General features: G+C 36.6%; 1 protein-coding gene across 1 annotated transcript in view; it reads left to right on the top strand.

Annotated features, from left to right (window-relative positions):
- Positions 1 to 1,033: 1,033 nt before the first annotated feature.
- Positions 1,034 to 16,061, top strand: part of RPGR (retinitis pigmentosa GTPase regulator) — a gene marked incomplete at its 3' end in the record, with an annotated part of 42,753 nt that continues 27,725 nt past the window's right edge. Inside the window, 6 exon segments of the mRNA XM_009888367.1 lie at positions 1,034 to 1,070; positions 2,037 to 2,162; positions 8,749 to 8,841; positions 11,397 to 11,459; positions 13,040 to 13,198; positions 14,683 to 14,832. Of these exon segments, the coding sequence (XP_009886669.1) occupies positions 1,034 to 1,070; positions 2,037 to 2,162; positions 8,749 to 8,841; positions 11,397 to 11,459; positions 13,040 to 13,198; positions 14,683 to 14,832 (628 nt within the window).

Here is a 16,061-nt window from a genome sequence, read left to right as displayed (position 1 = left end):
CGCTTTGCGCTTCGCGGCCGCCCCGGGCTTCCGCCGGCCGGCGAGTGCCGGTGCCCCGGGGCACGGCGCCGGGCTGCGGGACCGCTGTCTTCCGGCGTCTGGGGAGAAATACGTGCGCTGACGTCAGAGATTAGCGAGGGCAACCGTGCTGTCGTCACCGGCACGGTGCGGTGGTGCGGTGTTAAACAGACAAGGCTTGGATGTTTGGGGTTTTTTTTTCAGCTAATTAATGAGTTTTGGTCCGTGGTGTGAGCTGCGGTAGTTTTTAGACATTCGCTCGGTGCCGAGAAAGCAAAAACCTCATTTATGAATTAGTGGGGTTTTAATTTTATGAATTGGTGGGATTTAATTTCCCAACTGACGGCTTAGGTTTCGGTTGGGAAATGAATGAGGTGTTACAAAGGACGTTTGTGAATTAAATCGCCTGCTTTTTCCATACACTGAATTAAGAATATATACATATATATATGTTCACGTTAACACTTCTGAAAGAAAAGTTAAGTGGACCAGAGAGCTCCACTTAAGCACGAGTGCCAAAGAGATCACTGTAATCGTGTTCAAGTAGGTAGCATGACTGTGTTAGCTGGAGATTAAAACTTAAAATAGAGTTTTCGGATGCCTTTTAGCATGTATAAGGTTGTAGGTTTGCCTACATGAAAGGAGGAAAAACTCAACCCTTTCTTTAGAAGTCTTGAATTTGTCTGTACAAGGCTTGTTTTTGGTAAAACAGTGAAAATAAAATGCATCTAGAGAGGTAATAAATACAATTTTATACATGTCAGCTGAACCTGACGCATAAAACAACATGTTATTTGCAAATACGGGAAACTTTTGCATTAAAGAATCATTTCTAAATGAATATAAAATTTACAGTTTAAGAGAGAACTTTGGGTTTTGGAGCTGCGGTACAGACCATTGATAAGACTTTTAATTTAAAGTAAATACATAGAGATGTTTTGATGTTACTGACAAATTGTATGTAATTTTGCAGAAGCAATGTAGTGTCAAATACATTGTGTGTCTTTGTGTTATCATGGCTTATATGTTAACAAAAAGTCTGCATGGAAAAGGTTTGGATTTTTTTTTGTTTTCTTCTCAAAAAAAATGGAAGGTTTCACATTTTAAAAGAGGAGGTCTAATTGTGCTTTGCGCATTGTCTGCATGGCTTTTGGCAAATTATTTAACTTGTAAGTTCATTCGTTTTCCTGTAAAATTAATATTTTCTGTGTTGAGCCACATGCTTAACCAAAAGGTGAATGAGTAGTTAACATTCTGTGTTTTTAAACAAAGTTGTTGCCACTCTTAAAAGTAGGAAGAGTTGAGGAAAACTAGTCAGATTATAAGGGCGGAAGAGCTGTCTGGACTTTATTTTGGGGTGGTTTTGTTTGGGTTTTTTAGATCATGGTGGTATGATTAAAGACAGTTGGGCCAAACTGTGTTTTGAAGGCTGAGAGTTTTGATTTTAGGGGGTCATTTTTAGAGCACATGTATCTTTTCAGATGGGTGAGGAAGAGTGGTCAGTTTGGAGCCTGTTAGCTCTTTACAGTCTGTGTGTCTCTGTCTCTAATCCAATTTGGAAAACCTGTTTGAATTCAAGTGTAAATGTAAGTGAGAGCTCTCTGTCTGACCTGCTTTCAGGATGAGCTTTTTATTTTGCTTTCTGGGGGCAGTTATTCAGAGTTCTTTATTCTTTCTTTTACTCACCTAATAGTTTTTCCCAGGGGGTAGCAATAAAGTACATTAGTGTACTTTAAAATAAATTATTATATCTTCAGAACACAATATACCAGCAACAATACCTACTGTATTAGGAAATTCACGAAGGCTTAGAAGAATCAGGAGGACTGAAATGTGAGCCTGAAAATGAAGTAATCTTGGTGAAACAGAATAGAAGAAAACACTTCAGCCATTTTTTTTAAAAAAGAAAAAGTCAGGAAACTAAAATGTGCAATTGAATTAATAGGAGATGACGATTTCAAAATGTATGAAGGAAAATTTGTTTTCACTAAAATTGACATTATCTCTTTGTGTTTTAGAATCAGGTGCTGTTTTCACATTTGGAAAAAGCAAATTTGCTGAAGATATTCCTAGCAAGTTCTGGTTCAAAAATGACAAGCCTGTACTTATATCATGTGGAGATGAACATACCGCTATTGTTACAGGTCAGTATTGGAAATGGATGGTATGATAAAAGGTTATATATTTGGAGAGCTTGGAAAGTTATGATTCTTGTTTGAATCCTGAGGTAATATATCAAATGAGGTTGTGGAGAGGAGTGAGGACTGTTCTGTGGGAGCTATTGGTTGCCTTTGAAGTTAGTGTGAGGTCACTGAAGGTTTTCGCAAGACGTGCCCAAGAACTCTCATGAGGGAATCTCTAATAACTGAATGTTTCACACAGGGCTTAAAGTAAATGTGACTTTGTTCAGCTTGAATGTTTTTGTGAATCTGACAGTGTTTTGTAGTCAATCTTAAATGTAGAGGTTTGCATCATGGAAGTAAACAGTACCTGTTGAACACAGTCAACAAGTTCACTAGGAACCTGCCTGAAACAATAGCTAAAATTGTATCTCTGAAATGAAAGTTTGAATTACTGTTAACTGTCAACTGAAAATAACAAATGAAAGAGCAACTCAAGAAACTTCAGAAAATCCTACTAAAATTGGAAATAAATTGCAAAAGCATTGAAAGACGCTCAGGTGCAATACAGTGAGCAGTATTAATGTTTATTTTGATTTCTTTAAAATGATGGAAACAATACTCATTGAAGAATTTGTTCAATTTATTTTATGTGGAAGGGAGTATTCTGCTGAGCATGTGTGTCAATTGTATTGACAATCAACTGTTGATAGACAATAAGACTGTTGTTATGAAATTTATATGCATATTTTCAGGACTTTTTTATTGGAATGTGTTTATTCCTCATCAATGCCCAATTGGTCATTGCTCATTAAATAATTTCCTGAGGGTTTCTTGCTATGTCCGTAAGCAAAGTTGAACATGCTGGATTTTTAGAATGAACTGTTCCAGGCATGACAAAAAAAAGAGTATAGATTTCACGAACTGCAGAACGTCTTGAGGTGAAATTATACAATTAATTTTTCAAGCCTAACTTCATAGAAGATGAATTATCCATGAATAGTTTATTTTGAACAAAACATGACACTTTTTCTTGGATTGAACCAGTTCTATTAAATTGCCTGTTGCATAAAATTCATCAGAATGTAACCTGGGGCACTGTGAAATTTTCCTTTTGAAAGTTTTTTTTATATATCCTTTTGTATACCCACACTCAGTTTGAAATAACACTAGTATAATTCTCGGTTTAGACTAGTAAATTTAAATTGCCTGCTTGAGTTCCCCTGGCATGTGTCTGTGCCAAGCAGTGTTACCCTAATCAGCAACAATCCCCTAATTCCCATGTCACTGTAATAGTGGCCATTTATATAAAGCTTTTGAAGAAGTCAACTTGCATAGGTTTGCATGCAGCACTGTTTCTTTACTATCGCCCCTTTTCCCTTTTATTTTAATTTATGCAGCATGTTTCAGGAATGTCTCTGTAGCTGGCCTTTGCTGTTTTAGTGTGCAGATTTGTCACCAGGGAAGCTTCTAGATAATCAGATCTTTATTTTCTCAAGGCTTTTGACGAGAAAGAGCTGTAGAAGGAAAAGTACAAAATTTCTTTGGTACCAAAAGGTTGTTTGGGCATTGTAAAGTCGAGGCGAGAGTGAGGGTAAACTACTGATCAACGACGAGCAAAGGTAGAGAAACTGCAAGAGTCGTACAAAAAAGTGAAGAAGGGAAACAGAAAACCTTTGTCCCTCATTTGTTCTTCACACCTGTGCATGCCTGTGTGGACCTCGCATTTCTGCTGTTAGATGGAGTTGGATAACAGTGGAATTACAGCCCTTGGTGAATGACACTGAACTGCAGTAACACCTGGAATAAAAGCTCCAGAAGTGCATGCTGTTAATGAATTTACTGAGAAGGGTACAGACCTTGAGGGAAACCAAGAGCTTCTTGAAATCCAGCTGAACCTGACCTGGAAGAGATAAATGACAAACATCGCTGAGGAAGGAAAAGTATCTCAAGCAGGTGTGTGCTAATGCATGCTTCATTTTATTTTCAGTCTTTATTTACAGGTCACAAAATCCTTTTTTTTTTTTTTTTTTTTCCCCACCCCCTGGAAGAGTTAGTGGGACCTATGTATGTAGGGGACAGTGGGAATATAAAGTAGATTCAAATCTAATAGAAATATATCAGTTTTACACTAACATGTCTCAACAATCGTAAGTAAAAAAAATCACCCAAATCGATACAAAACATTCCTTAAAGCTGGTTTTGAGCAGGAGAGACAGCTACATCTAGCACTGAATCTTGACTGAATGCAAATGAAGAAAATGTACAGGATCTAATATTTAGCATTCAAACAAAATATTCAGAAAATTTCAAATACTTCTTTTATCTAATCCAGCATCAATATCCCCATATGACTTTTAGAAAGAAAAGTCTAAAGTAAATATCAAACACACTGTTCTTCGGCTTTCTAGGTTAGGAGTTAGAATCCAAAATTTTATTTACCTACTGTGGCTGTGTGTTGGAACAGAAAGGACCAGTGATAGAGTTGGCCTGCTGAGCTAGTCGGAGAAACATTTCCTTCTCCAGTTTTGGAATTTGGGATTGAAATTTGTGTTTCTTTGTTAATTTGTTCTCTACCTTTAGCACAATCTTCATTAAAATGTTCAAGCAGGAATTTTTTTAAGCAGTTGTCTTCTTTAATTCTTTAACGCAATCATGAACAGTGTATCTTCCAGTGCCACTTGTAATATGTTTAATAATGTTTCTTGCACCATTTCTATATTTTTGGCCCAAGAATACTGACAGTCCACTCACTGCATCTTCTATAACTGCAGGCTTTGGAAAGCAGTTCATCCTGTTGGAAGCTAGTGTGAAGTAAGTGATGTTATGGATATGTTCAAGAATCTCCTCCCAATACCTTTCTATTAATTTTCCTTTCTACAAAACTCTTAAAGTTAACAGCTGTCTTATTGTTTATTTGCCTTGATTAGAGTATCCTAGGCAGCTTGCCCACATTTGATCAGAGAGACTGATCCTGTTCACAAGAGGGAAAATGGCGATGATGGAAGACACATTTTCTGAACTCAGAGCTCTGGAGAGAATTGAAGCCCCCAATGCAAAGAGGGTAGAAGGAAAGAAATAAGTATCAAGTGTGAAAGTAGGAGTGAAAAGAGGTGCATATGGAACCACAACATGATAGCGTGCTTATAATTTCCATTTTTGTAAGGCATTAAACATTCAACAATTCACACTAAAGAGATTTTGGAATCTCTCCAGGTCTTTGGACACCAAATTCCTTCTATTCTTCCTGCCTACCTGCAGGCCATCAGAACATGGCATGGTATCTTCTCCATCAACTGCAAGGGGAAAATTAGAAATGTTAGTACGTGTTTGTGTTGATATGTGTAGGAGCAAGGAACATACTGCCCTGTTTTTGTTTGTGTGTTGCTAAATGTCCTGAGTTTGACTGTTCTCATTGCTCAATAAAGCTTTTATTTTGAGAATATTGTGAATTGCCGAACAAAACTGTTATCATTGCCATTTTCATGAGATGTATTTGCATTGCATATGAATTTTAAATTAACTGTTAACATAGTTTATTTACAAAACAGCACAAATGAAAAATCATGGTGCCTGACTTATGATACTCTGTCTGAGATATCACCTACGTTTTCTTTGGATATAGCTTCTCAATAGAATCTTGTAGCAAATGCTAAAAGTCTGTACATTGTCTCCCCATTTTATTTCCCTCCCACAGTAATATTATTTAGAAAGCAAGGGGGAGAATATTTAGAACATACCTTTAAACATAGGTGAAAGGGGTACTTGGCTGCCTGCTATTATCATGAATATTTAGAAACATGCCTTTGAACATAGGTGATAGGAGTACTTGGCTGCCTGCTATTATCATGAAGCACATTGAGGATTTCAGCTGGTATTTCCCAGCTGCTGAATGAATGCCTTTAGTAGCTCTTCATGAACTAGGGGAACATATGATAGATGTGGAATCACGGTTGTGATAGCAGCTACTCATATGAGAAATGTACTGGTTAGGAGACTCTCTCTTCCTGAAGTCTCTCACAAAACCTTTGTTCCTAAAGATGTAAGCACCGTGTGGCTTCCCTAAAAGCACTGAATTAATGTTGGTGAAACATCTGCTAGTGATAAGTCAATGCATACATACTTTGGAGAAATACTCCAGTCTTGCATCAGGATGAAGGTGGAGCCTCGTGGTGGAAGTATGTTTTCATCAGCAAAACAGTCCGAGTAGTCCCCTTTCTTTCTATCCTGTGGTTTCCCTTCTGCTGCCCAGAGGTATAATCTCACTCTGCTGGACCCGGCTTCTGCTGGCCATTCCAGATGGCACATCGCCACAATCTCTGTATGTCCGCACCAAAGCGGAAGCAAAAAACCAAGGGTGATCTGAGTGTGCCAAGTTTTGAAATATGATCCTTGCCTATTGCTCTGCTGTTGAATTAGTTCTCACTTCAGTGCATCTGTGGTGATGACTGGAGATATCTCAGTATGCAATTATGAAAATAGGGCCTCTTGCATACAAAATTCTGTCATGTTTCCTAAGCTTAGGTTGCATGTCTGTTCCGAAACCTGATTTACTGTACAGACCCAGAAATGTTGCTTCGTTACAGGCATTTGTTTAAGTTCCTCTATCATGTCTGTTCGTTTTCATTCACTGTCTGAATTATCTGCTTGCCAGTTTTCTTATTTTCTGTTACACTGCTAGTTGTTGGAAGCCTGAAATGATAAAAGGCCTTTACTCAGTTGTAAAAAATGTAAAAAAATTCCTCTCATCTATTAAGCTCGTTGACTTAGAAAGCAATGCCTGAGAATTTAAAGACTGATGTAAGAAACAGCAGATTACAGGATGAAAAGCATGACCTGTTGGAATTTTAAATGGATAAAAGAGAATGTGCTTAAATTGAATTACGGCAGCTTGGCATCATATTCCCACAGGAGTATTACTATCTAATAAAGGCAGTTAAAAAGTATAAACCAAGGATACAAGGAAGCATATACCAATATAGGACGACATTTGCTAATAAAAATTCTTTCTGTTAAGTGCATTTTGCTTTCAGTGACAGACAGCTCTGCATGTGTTTTGATGTGATTGCATTATGAAAATTGGGATAGTGATATAAATGCTATTAGTAAAGCACCCTAAGTGTAGACTTGACCTCAGACTTTCTTCCCTTCCAACTTTCTCAGAAAGACGCGATATTGACACATAGCCCCATGTTCTAAAAATTGTCATATCTAACAATTTGATTTGGACTTTGGGTACTAGTTATTGTTAGTTGTTGTTATTTTGTTGTTTGTTTGTTTAACTACATGGTTATATTTAAGAAAATAAATGGATTCTTTTTAATTGAGTATTTTTGTTATATTTTAAACATTTTAATATAATATTTCAAAGTCTCTGTAAATCACATTCAGAACCTTCATTGGAAACCTACTGAAGTACAAACAGCCATAATATTTCGGCATTATTGTGTGGAATTGCTGTTATGCCTAGTGGTTGGTCAGGTGATAGTTGTTGATGGCTAGGGTGACAAAGTTTACTTACGTGACAGCCTTGTGATGCAGTTTAACTCACAAAGCTCTGCAGACCTTCATCAAAAGTAAATAAACTTTTAACAGCTATAAAAGTTGGGGTTTTTTTTTTTGACAAATCAGTTTCTATTGTTTTGCAAAGATTTCTGTTGGAACGAGGTTTTTATCTTTGGGTATGAACTTCACAGATTTACAAAAGTTAATAGTTTAAAAAAATGAAATGAAATGAGTTCGTTTTAAGGTATTGTCACTATTCAATTCTGGCTGTCTAATTTGCATGCCTGATGACAAAAGTTTCATCTGTTCATATACCAGCCTCTTAAAAAAACCACTGGTTATTCAGAACTACAACCGTTTGTTGTTTGTAATGGTCAAACCTGCAAGTTCAATGACATGTCATACCAGTTTATGAAATATGATTCTGGCATTGTTCCTGTTGAATATTTGTAATCTAACATTTGCATTTAGGTTTACAAAACTCCCTGACTGCATGGGGGGTTTATGCATTCCTTCTTTACAGGCAGAGTAACAAATTAATGCAATTTGTGAACACATTTGAAAATTTATCAGAAACTATGTTCTGTAGAAGCACAAATTTGTAAATCATTTTAAGAGAAGACATTTAGCAGTAAAAGAAATAGCCCCTTAACAATAAAATAAGCTGAATGTTACAAATTTGTGTTTGTATTAATTATATAGCTGCACTATTATTCCTGTCTTTAGGGTAAAAGATGTAGGTGCTCAGTTAAATGTGCTGTTATTTTTTAAGTAGGCCTGTGATACTGTGGTTTGTGCACTGCAGTGTCTGTCCAAGAGTACATTTTATTTTCTGAAGAGCACCTTATCAGTGCTGTGATTAAAGAAGAGGATGTTTGTTCTGCTTTTTGTCCCTTCTTCTGGCTGGGGATTTCTTACTTAAACAATTAAGTTACTACTGTTGTACTGAAAAATCGCAAGGACATTAGTTATTGTTTACACTTAAGTATTGAACCTCGCATTAAAAAAGGAAGTAATAAATAGCACACCGTGTGAATGACCATCTTGTCTTGTATGAGGTATGCAAATACTTGTATGGATTCTGACTGTGCTTTTTTTTTTTCAGGGAATGGTAAACTATATATGTTCGGCAGTAACAACTGGGGCCAATTAGGACTAGGATCAAAGAACACTGTCAGCAAACCAACATGTGTTAAAGGTTTGTTTAATTTTTCTTTTTTTGTCTTTTTGAAAGGAGACCCTTGTGAAAAGGTACTTTATAAGATGCAGTTCCAAACCAACTGGTTCTGCCTTCTTTACTCATCATATGTACCATATTGCTGCACAAGCTCATAAAGGTAGCTTAAAAGGATCCCTGCTTGATTTTCCATCAGTTCCAGATTCTGGGTCCTTTTCTGTCTGAAGATTACTTCAGATACAGAGAATCCTGTCTCTTTGAGGGCTCTCATTTTATGTAATATTTGCCTTTTTGACAAACCATAACTTCATTGTGACTGCAAGGACATTAAACAGATCCCTGGTCTCTGTAGTGTTGTCTATGCGTTAGAAATCAGAGTTGCAACAGCACTGTGTAACCTTTGTATCGCTTCTGTCTTAGTACCTTTATAAATGAAAAAATCTATGGGAGAACTTTCTACATGTGCTGCTACGTTTTTAGCAAGAATAAGAAGTGCCCGAGGGGCATCAATGTTAATATATTTGTATGAAGCAGTAAAATAAATACCCGTATTCTTTTATGTGTTGTAAAATATGTTTTAATTGCACTGTTATCTTCTTGAGCTTTCCTAACCAGTTTTATCTTGTCAAACAAAACTAAGTCAATATTTGTCCCTATCCCCTTACTTATGTCAAGTCAGATCTATCCTATTAACACATTTCTTTTCACCATTAAATGTTTATCCTCATCCTTTCTGCCAGCAGATCGATCTGTTAGCTTATTGTTAAAAACAAGTTATCCTGCTTGTTCAAACTCCTTTCTTCCTGATTTAGTTTATTCTACTGTCCTTTATCCGCTCCTCTCTCTATTTCACTTCAGAGGGAGAATGCAGCTACTCTCAGGTTCACATCTTCTGTCAGCCATGTGAGAGATTGGTTCTTACCTTGGCTTAAATGGAGTGGGTGTCAAGTTTTGTTTTTACTGTCAAATTGCAATGGAGAATAAAAGATGAAGAGGAGATCACAGCAATTCAAACCAGACCTGGCATCCATTGAAAAGAGTCACAAGGGGGGTATCTTTCTTTTCTTGGCAGCAGGCAGCAGAAGAAAGTCCTGGAGCTTCTCTCGCTAGCTTTCAGTCGTCACTTGGCTTTGGGAGTGGGCTTGCAAGGACACATTTCAGTTTCTGCTTGGGGCCAAATGGTTGTGGCTGCATGTTTTCTGAAAAAATGTCTTCTGGGACTTGACTAGAGACTAATGAAATTGGTTGTGAAAAATTGCCAGCAATGTTGTAAATATAGCACGGCTCGTCAAATACGATTGATTAGCCTGAGTAGGAGGAAGGTTAGAGAGCACAGGCTTCTGAAGAGCTGATTAAGATTGTCTCTGAAGTTGGAAGCAGAGTTTTGGGATATAAAGCAGCAAATTAAGATTATAGGAAGAAGCCAGCATTGAAAGTGTTATGGTTCCAGCCTGGTGGTAGGTGTCAGATAGGATAGGCAGGAACCTGAATTTGGACAATTTATGTTTGTGTGATAGACCAGAAACAGTTCATGCTTAAGTAGATAGATTTATTCGGTGACTTGGTAGAAGGGGCTTTAATCTGAATGTTCTGGAGCTAATGAAAGTTGATTTGGAAGGACTGTAAAAAGGTTTGTGAAAGGGATGATGGTTGTTGGCTTTGTCACGGACTAGTACAGTGGAAAAGCAATCAAAGATCTATTATGTAAAAATAATGCTGTTTTAAGGGTGTTGTATAGGGCCCATGGACATGGCTGAGAGAAGATAAATTTTTGGCAATGATTAATAATGGGAGAGAGAATGGAAAAGGCAGTGAGGTTTTTTTCCTGTTTCTGAAATGGCGTGCACTTGCCACGGGAGAAAAAGCGCCTCTGTATTCTCTCTTTCTCCCCAACTCTTGATTCCTCTCGCCTACATTCCCAGTCTTTCACTGTGACCAGGCTGCAGAGAAGTACGTGCAATGGGTGGGCAGTAATTGAGCTGAAATTGAGACAGGATTGTATATGCAAAAATTGTAGGCACTAGTCCAGATAGGACTGTCCTTGGCAGTTGAGTTTAATGATCGATAAGAGGGCACTGCAGAGCAAAAGTCTAGCAAAAAAGGTAGCTGTGCATAACAAAGGAAGATAGAGATGACAAGACAACAGAACAGTATGATTTTAAGGGTTAAAGATAGTGGGAAAAGTGTAAGAGGGAGTTAAGAATAGTGCTGTTAATGAAAATTGAAGGTAGCTTTAAGCCTGCATTTTGTCTTGCAACGTGATGCATTCTTTGTGGCATATCCCGTAAATGGTAAACGCTGGTGAATGTGGCTTTGGGATGAAATAGCCATGATCAAGTTAACCTGAGTGTCAGCTGTAAATTTTTAAGGTCTATATCTGTTTTCTTGTCTTGGGGGAATCCTGATTCAATAAGTCATGTACAAGGTTCAAATGGGCAACAAATCTTGTAATCATTCTATTGGTAAAAATATGAAAAAAAACCCAGAGCTCCCTCTAGAGCATAGAACATTTTGTTGTTGAACCAGCTATCAGCTTGTTTATAACTTTTCCCCCCCCTTTTGGCTTTAATTCATAGCTTTAAAACCAGAAAAAACAAAACTTGCTGTTTGTGGAAGAAACCACACTTTAGTTTACACAGGTATGTAACCTATATTATATACATATTAAAGATAGATTTCTTCCTTTGCTTTCATGCAAAATTACATTAGGAAGCCCAGGAGTATTGAGGAAGGAAAAATAAATGAAAATGGGACTCTTAAAACTTGTGAGTTTGATATCCAGTACTTTCAATGCTTGATTTGCTCTGAGCCAATGCATTTATAAAATAATGTTATCTAGGAGTTTGCTAGCAATAGACAGATGAAATATTTTCTTGCTGGCATTTGAGGTATAGTTAACCATTATCAATATTTCATTTAAGCCCTGTAAAGGTATATTAGTAGTTTTTATATATCCGTACTCAAATTTACCTTTGACAAGTAATTTATCTTTATTAGTGTGAAGTTATATATTTGAGTAAATATAGTAGAACTGAATGTTTTCAAGTCTTCAAATTTTGTTGCGTTTTGGTTCGACAAGGTAGTCTGCTATTTCAGTGACAAGTAGGTTTATTAAGTTATAAATAAATAAACTGTAAATTTAAACTAAAAAATAAATTTTTAGAAAGACAGTATACAGAGAATTGATGCAAATTCTTGTCATGCTTCTAAAATTTATGTAATGGAGTAGCCGTCTTTGTGGTAGCAATCCTTTAGGTTGCAGTAATGATATAAAGAGGATTGTTTGATTATTATGAGGTTTATATCTGTGGAGAACCTGAGCACTGTAAATAAGGCTATTAGAATAAAACAGAACGTTTTAATAACAGTTGAGTATGCAAGACTGCACAGTGTAAATATTAGTCACTTTTAGTGTACGCGCTGGCTAGATAATTTGTGGTCTTCTATATAGCAAGGACCATTTATAATTTGTATGTCAGTTGCTTATCACATTTGTGTCTGGATTTGTGTTATTAATAGGACTTATCTTTTTCGTCATAAATGAGCACTTCAGATGTAAAACGTACTAAAATTAAAAATATAAGTCTTAAAGTTCTCTTAAGTTGAAGATGTCAGTCATCACTTTTAACTTCATCTTTGAGATTCTTAAACAAAATAAAGACCTAGTTAATTAAATCAAGTGATTTAACTATTAAAATGAGTAGACTATTTCTAATAAAAACCTGAGCAAAAACATATTTCATTCGCAGTACTCAAAACTATCAAGTTATGCATCTCTAATTTATGTACTGATACAATTTCAGTTTTCTTGCCTGTGACATCATTCACCATTTTCCTCCTGCTTTATCTTAAAATATATATTATTTGGGGAAGGAGCTTCTTCTGGCTGCCAGGGTTACTCGTAGTCATTTTCTCAGAACTCTTGCAGAACTTCAAATTACGTTTACTTTTTAGATCAGTCTCCAGAATGGTGGGAAACGCAGTAAGTCTAGTATATGTAAGACTTTTAGAAAGTTCTGATCCAAGCATGTGCAGGAAAGCCTTGTTGCTAGGATCAACAGAAAGTGTTAATGTCAACTCGAGGATATTTCAGGGCAGTAGACCCCAACTTTAATGTTTTTCCATTGAAAATTAGATTACTTGCGTCAGTTTCTCTAACATTTTAATATTGATGAGAATGTCTTTATTATGTGTGTTACATGTGCTTTTCTGTATGCAGAAAAAGGAAATGTGTATGCTGCTGGAGGTAACAGTGAAGGTCAGTTGGGATTAGGTGACACAGAGGAAAGGACCACGTTTCATTTAATTAATTTTTTTACCAACCAGCACAAGATCAAACAGCTAGCAGCTGGATCATACACCTCAGCAGCAGTAACTGGTAAGAGCAACCACTAATAAAATCTCTTTATGTGCATCCAGCCTAGAGTTCCAGGGAAACATTTATTCCAGCGTTCTGTCTGCGTATGTGGGTGTATTTTCTATGCCACCCTGTCTTCTTTCCCTAGTAACAGTAGTCATTTTTTGATAGCCAATTGCCTATTTCAACACAATGTTATAAGGGGTGGCAGTGTCATTACCTTCCTACAATATTTATGAAAGTGGACCTTTTCCATGAGCAATGGCCTGCAATGAGTTCTCAGCCTGTACTAGTTTAGTAGGAATCCTTACAAAGGAGAGACAGTATGAATACTCTCAAAATGGGAATAATCTTCAGTTTGTTTCCAGAGAAGCCAGCTACAAAACATTAATCTTATGAAAACTAAGTTTCTCTAATTCCGCTTCTTAGTGCAACTCTTTTGGGTCTACTGGCACAGGCTATACAGCTGTGTCAATTCTGAGAGAGGCTGAACCTATGACCTATTTCTTCGATGGCAAATTATACAATTACGACATGTTGAAGTCCACACAGTTATAATACTTTCAGCCATTGAATGGGTGGTCCTTTATTACCCTATAAGTTTTGCAGCTGGTTTTGTACATGTTTAGGATACGTTATTGAGGCTGTCATTTCAGAATGTGACAGAGCCTAAGAGTGTATGAGAGAGATGCTAGCTTGGTCGTCTGGGTTGTGGGTTTTTTGTGACGATGGCTGACATTCTCCTGAGATCTGTAAGTCAACTTTGAATTATTTTAGTTCCCAACAACATCCCAGTAGCACTGTAGACGGTACATTTTTTTATTCACAACTTATTTCCCAACAATAAGAAATATGCAGAGAGAAGACCTCATCTCTTCTAGAGAAGTCTAGTGATTTTTCATGTTGTTTGCTACCTTTTTTTTCTGTTTTTTATTGCTGCCATTGGTCATTGTGTCAACAGAGGGTGGTCTTAATAAACCTGTAACAGCTATTGTGGTAGTTTAAGGAAAACAAAATGAAGCTGGGCAACGTAATCACTTGTGAAGAGTACTGAAAGATGAGGCAAGAATAAGTGGGGTGTGTACCAAAGTCAGAACAGAGAATAAATTTGGAAGAATAAGTGACTTGCTACTAGAAATGAGAAGATGCCTTAAATTCACCATAATATTTTCATACAGACCTCTGGCAACTGCGTTGTCTTATATGCCCAGTCTTTCTCTTTTTGAAGGAATGTTTTTATGAAGTACTTTTCCTGTTGCTATTTGTTGTCTAATATCAGTTGATGACTAAGTGTTCATTGTCACTTTTGAAAAGCTTAAGGGATACCCTCTTACCTCAGACTGCGTTGTTGCATTGTGCTAAATACCACTTTATTATTTATGTCCCTGCGATAGTGACATTGAGTAGTGTCATACACAGAGTTTGTGAAATGCTCTTAAATGGGTAGATGAACTTTTTATTAGTTTTGGGTTTAAATCTGTTAACTGTCTGTGTCTTCATTTTAGAGGATGGGCAGCTTTTTGTGTGGGGTGACAATTCAGAAGGTCAGATTGGCCTGGCTGATAAAGCCTGTGTCACTGTCCCTTGTCAAGTGGATGTTGGAAAACCTGTTTCTTCTGTATCCTGTGGATATTACCACTCTGCCTTGATAACAGGTAAGAAAATGGGAATAGCAATTAGTCGAGAAGAGTCAGTCGTTCTCAAATAGTCATCTTTGTAAAGGTAGCTAATGAGGCATTCATTACCTTTGAAACTAGATATGCCATAGTTGTTAAAAACAAAAGTTAAAAACTGCCATGTGGCAGAAAGTCATCTATGTAGTTTTGTAGCACATTGGGAGATTTTACCAGAGACTGGTTCTCTAAAATGTGGTCCTAATTGATTTAGTTGGGAAACTTGTATGTAATCTACTATATAATTGTATATTATTGTTGAATTAACAATACTGTGAGAAAAAAATGCAGTTAATTTTCTGCTTTTGCACATTGTTATGCAAAAGTATATTAGAAAGAATGACTATCTTGCGACACTTTATTTTCATGATGGTTATGATAAATGTTCTGGATTAATATCATGGTTTCAATAATCCAATTTTTCTTGAGATTATTAACTTTTTTGTGATGATCAAATAATCATCTTCATCTTCTCTAGAAATATAAATATTGAATAGACTTACTATGTTTTGAGGAAAAATTAATCTCATTTACTAGCAGTGCAAGATTGTTGTCAAAGTTTGATGTTATGTATTAAATTTTAAGTTTTGAAGTCAGTTAAACAGGCAGTATATGTTATTAGAAAAAGCATATGCAACAGTGAGTTGGTGTCTGATCTCCAAACCAACCCACTTCTCTGTTGCTTTCCACCTCTCTCTTCCCACCTGCCTGCTGGTTTCCAAAGTGATGGTGCCACTAATTTTTTAATAATGCCAATATGGGTGAATTTATCAGTCATTTCTGGTGGTATTATATATGAGCAACCATGAACTCCTCTCAGCCATATAGATTTACTTTATTAAGCTTTGCAGTTTAGTCCCCTCAGAGTAATTAAAGATTTCAAAGGATCAATAGTTTTGATTGTAAAGCTTTTAATGGGTACCCAGGAACTATTCCATCAGATATTTTTCTCAGGTTACTTGATAAATGTTACTTTTCCACATACAATATCTATATAGCTCTCTGAGAATATGCTATTAACAGAATGAGAGCTTCCTATGCTAGACAAATACTAATTAGGTGTTATACTGGTAGTGTGCAACTTCTATTATAGATGTTTTATTACAGTAAATGAATGAAATGCCCATGACTGATCAGGACCTCAGCACCTGTTAGGAAATCTACAGCTTCCAGAACTCGAAATAAATGGGGGAAAAAAAAACCCAAAAACA

Source organism: Charadrius vociferus, unplaced genomic scaffold, assembly GCF_000708025.1.
Source record: "Charadrius vociferus isolate BGI_N301 unplaced genomic scaffold, ASM70802v2 scaffold206, whole genome shotgun sequence".
Classification (NCBI taxonomy): Eukaryota; Metazoa; Chordata; class Aves; order Charadriiformes; family Charadriidae; genus Charadrius; species Charadrius vociferus.
This window is presented reverse-complemented; position numbering and strand designations above follow the sequence as displayed.